This window comes from Parus major, unplaced genomic scaffold, assembly GCF_001522545.3.
Source record: "Parus major isolate Abel unplaced genomic scaffold, Parus_major1.1 Scaffold492, whole genome shotgun sequence".
Lineage (NCBI taxonomy): Eukaryota > Metazoa > Chordata > Aves > Passeriformes > Paridae > Parus > Parus major.
Window position 1 is genome coordinate 6,915 of NW_015379383.1, and position 3,608 is coordinate 10,522.

At 63.0% G+C, this 3,608-nt stretch overlaps 1 protein-coding gene and 1 non-coding gene across 2 annotated transcripts in view; one reads left to right on the forward strand and one right to left on the reverse strand.

Moving 5' to 3' along the window:
• Positions 1 to 2,457, forward strand: part of RNF41 (ring finger protein 41) — a 9,347-nt gene extending 6,890 nt beyond the window's left edge. The window contains exon 2 of the mRNA XM_033511705.1: positions 1,324 to 2,457. Within this exon, the coding sequence (XP_033367596.1) occupies positions 1,324 to 1,720 (397 nt within the window). The 3' untranslated portion in view covers positions 1,721 to 2,457. The remainder of the gene's footprint in view (positions 1 to 1,323) is intronic.
• TRNAS-CGA lies at positions 351 to 432 on the reverse strand. Its single transcript has one exon. It is a non-coding gene; the product is annotated as a tRNA-Ser (tRNA).
• Positions 2,458 to 3,608: the final 1,151 nt, after the last annotated feature.

The window sequence follows — 3,608 nt, forward strand, 5'->3', positions numbered from 1 at the left end:
CGGGGCTGGGGGGATCCGTGATGCTCCCGCCGTTAAAAGAGCCGGTACCGGGGCTGGGGGGATCCGTGATGCTCCCGCCGTTAAAAGAGCCGGTACCGGGGCTGGGGGGATCCGTGATGCTCCCACCGTTAAAAGAGCCGGTACCGGAGGCTGAGGGTGTGTCCTCCCCGCTGTTCCCGCCGTTAAAAGAGCCGGTCCCGTCGGGCGGGAGGCTCCGTGATGCTCCCGCCGTTAAAAGAGCCGGTACCGGAGGAGCAGGGTGTATTTAACCGGTACCGGAGGAGCAAGGGCGTGTCTGCCGGTACCGGGAGAGCTCCGCGGGTGTTCCCCACCAGCAAAAATGAGCGTGGCGTCACGGACAGGATTCGAACCTGTGCGGGGAAACCCCATTGGATTTCGAGTCCAACGCCTTAACCACTCGGCCACCGTGACTCTCGCGCCTCCGTCCGCCGCGCTCCGCATAGACCCGGCCCCGCCGCCGCCGCTCCCGGCCCCGCCCTGACCGGGGCTCCGTGCCCGGTGCCCGGCGTTTGGTGCCCGGTGCTCGGTGCCTGGTGCCCGCTGCTCGGTGCCCGGTGCCAAGGTGTTTGATGCCCGGTGCCCGGCGTTTGATGCCCGGTGCCCGGTGTTTGGTGCCCGGTGCTCGGTGCCTGGTGCCCGGTGTTTGGTGCCCGGTGTTTGGTGCTCGGCACTCGGTGTTTGGTGCTCGGTGCCCGGTGTTTGGTGCCCGGTGCTCGGTGTTTGGTACCCGGTGTTTGGTGCCCGGTGCTCGGTGTTTGGTGCCCGGTGCCCGGTGTTTGGTGCCCGGTGCTCGGTGTTTGGTGCCCGGTGTTTGGTGCCCGGTGCTCGGTGCTCGGTGCCCCGTGTTTGGTGCCCGGTGCTCAGTGCCTGGTGCCCGGTGTTTGGTGCCCGGTGCTCGGTGCCCGGTGCCCGGGGTTTGGTGCTCGGTGCCCGGTGTTTGGTGCCCGGCGTTTGGTGCCCGGTGTTTGGTGCCCGGTGCTCGGTATTTGGTGCCCGGTGCCGCTCCAGGGCTCCCGCCGGGACTCATCCCTCTCCACTCCCTTCCCCTATCCCAGGCTGCTCCAAAACACTCCCAGGGATGGGGAAATCCACTCCAACCCCTCACAGGGAGGAATTTCTTCCCAATATCCCATCCCAGCCCAATTTCCTTCCATTTGAACACATTTCTCCCGGTCTTGCCTCTCTTGTCACACTTGCGGGCGGCGGGGCCGGGAACGGCGTCCGGGGGCACCGGGGCCAATAACGGGCGGTGGAGCGGGGCCCCGGGGCCGGGAACNGTGTCCCTGCAGGTGGGTGACCCTCCCCAATCCCAAAATCCCACCCCAAACCCCATCCCTGTCCCCGCAGGTGGGTGAACTCCCTGCAGCCGGCGCGGGTGACGCGCTGGGGCGGCATGATCTCCACACCGGACGCGGTGCTGCAGGCGGTCATCAAGCGCTCGCTGGTGGAGAGCGGCTGCCCGGCGTCCATCACCAACGAGCTGATCGAGAACGCCCACGAGCGCAACTGGCCGCAGGGGCTGGCCACGCTGGAGACGCGCCAGATGAACCGGCGCTACTACGAGAACTACGTGGCCAAGCGCATCCCCGGCAAGCAGGCCGTGGTGGTGATGGCCTGCGAGAACCAGCACATGGGCGAGGACATGGTGCTGGAGCCGGGGCTCGTCATGATTTTCGCTCACGGCGTGGAGGAGATCTGATGAGGACGGGTGTGGGAGCCGCGGGGACGGCCTGCAGTCGGGTTTTTGGGTTCTCCGCTTGACTGGAGTTGTTTGAAAGCCGTCTCGGCTCCTTCTCTGTTTCAAGGAGAGAGGGGGAGCGGGGGCTCCACGCACTGCCAGACCCTCTCGGGGGTCCCCCCCCCCCAAATCCTGCCTCACACCCGGTGCCCCCACCCAGGACAGCTCCGTCTCCTCGTCCCCCCTCTGGGATTTCCACCTCGCTCGGTGGTGTCACCGACCCTGGAGTGAGGGGTCCTTGGCCTTGGGGACCCTCCTGTCCCCCCTCGCTTCGTGCATGCCCCGTTCCCTGGCCCGGGAGCCGCCGGATCCCCCCCGGGCATCTCCCACCTCCTCCCAATCCGTGTTTGGCTCTGCTTTCTCCGCCCTCGGTGTTACTTTTCCAGACACTCGTGATTGTGGTTCTGTATTTTTTTTATTTTATTTTATTTTTTTTTTTAATATACTTTTATTTTATTTTTTTTTTTCCTTGATCTTTTCTCATTTTTACTCCCCCTTTTTGATTTTCCGAGTACCGTGGGCAGGGCGCCTCTGGCCTGGGTCCGTGGGATTCGTTGGGAATTTAATTTATTTACATTTATTTTGTTGGAATTTTTTTTTTTTTTTACCATTGTTTCTCCTCCTGTGCCGATGATCCCTGTGGATCCGGCAGGAGGCAGGGATTGAAGTGATCAATAAACAGAATTCTGGTTGCTTTATCCCTGCTTTGGGGGCCTCCTCCTGCACCCCAAAACCCTCCCCGTGTCGGGGGGCTCAGTCCTGGGGTAAAAATGGGTGAGTTTGGGGGTGATCTCCCCATCCTGGGGGATTCTGGGGATCAATAAATGTCACTCCTGGGAGGGGATGGGGGTGGCTGAGGTGGGTTCCCACAGCCCTGAAGCCCCCCCAAATGTGCTCCCCAAAAAGGGCGAGCCTGTCCCCAAAAAGCCAGGAACAGAGCGGGGTCCCAGCTTCTCCTGCCCTTAAAAGATCTGGGATCAGAGTGGGGGACCCTGCTGATCCCACCCCAAAAACAACTGGGATCAGAGCAGGGGGACCCTGCTGCTCCCACCCCAAAAAGATCCGGGAGCAGAGGGGGGGGACCCTGCTGATCCCACCCCAAAAAGATCCGGGATCAGAGAGGGGGGACCCTGCTGATCCCACCCCAAAAAATCCGGGATCAGAGCAGGGGGACCCTGCTGCTCCCACCCCAAAAACAACTGGGATCAGAGCAGGGGGACCCTGTTGTTCCCACCCCAAAAAGATCCGGGATCAGAGCAGGGGGCCCCTGCTGCTCCCACCCCAAAAGATCCGGGGTCAGAGAGGTGGTCCCCACTGCTCCCACCCCAAAAAGATCCGGGAGCAGAGAGGGGAGTCCCTGCTGCTCCCACCCCAAAAACAACCGGGAGCAGAGGGGGGGGTCCCTGCTGTTCCCACCCCAAAAACAACCGGTACCGGGGCTGCGGGGTCCCCACTGCTCCCCCCCCAAAAACAACCGGTACCGGGACTGGGGGGTCCCCACTGCTCCCCCCCCAAAAAGAACCGGTACCGGGGCTGGGGGGATGGGTGTCCCTGCTGCTCCCACCCCAAAAACAACCGGTACCGGGGCTGCGGGGTCCCCACTGCTCCCCCCCCAAAAAAACCAGTACCGGGGCTGGGGGGTCCCCGCTGCTCCCACCCGTTAAAGAACCGGTACCGGGGCTCTGATCCTCCCCGCTGTTAGGAGTCGGTAAAGAGCGAGGATCCCTGTGGTTATCCCCGTTAGAAGAGCCAGGAATTTGGGGGGTGGTCCCCCGCTGTTCCCACCCCTTAAAGAGCCGGTACCGGGGCTGGGGGGGATCCGTGATGCTCCCGCCGTTAAAAGAGCCGG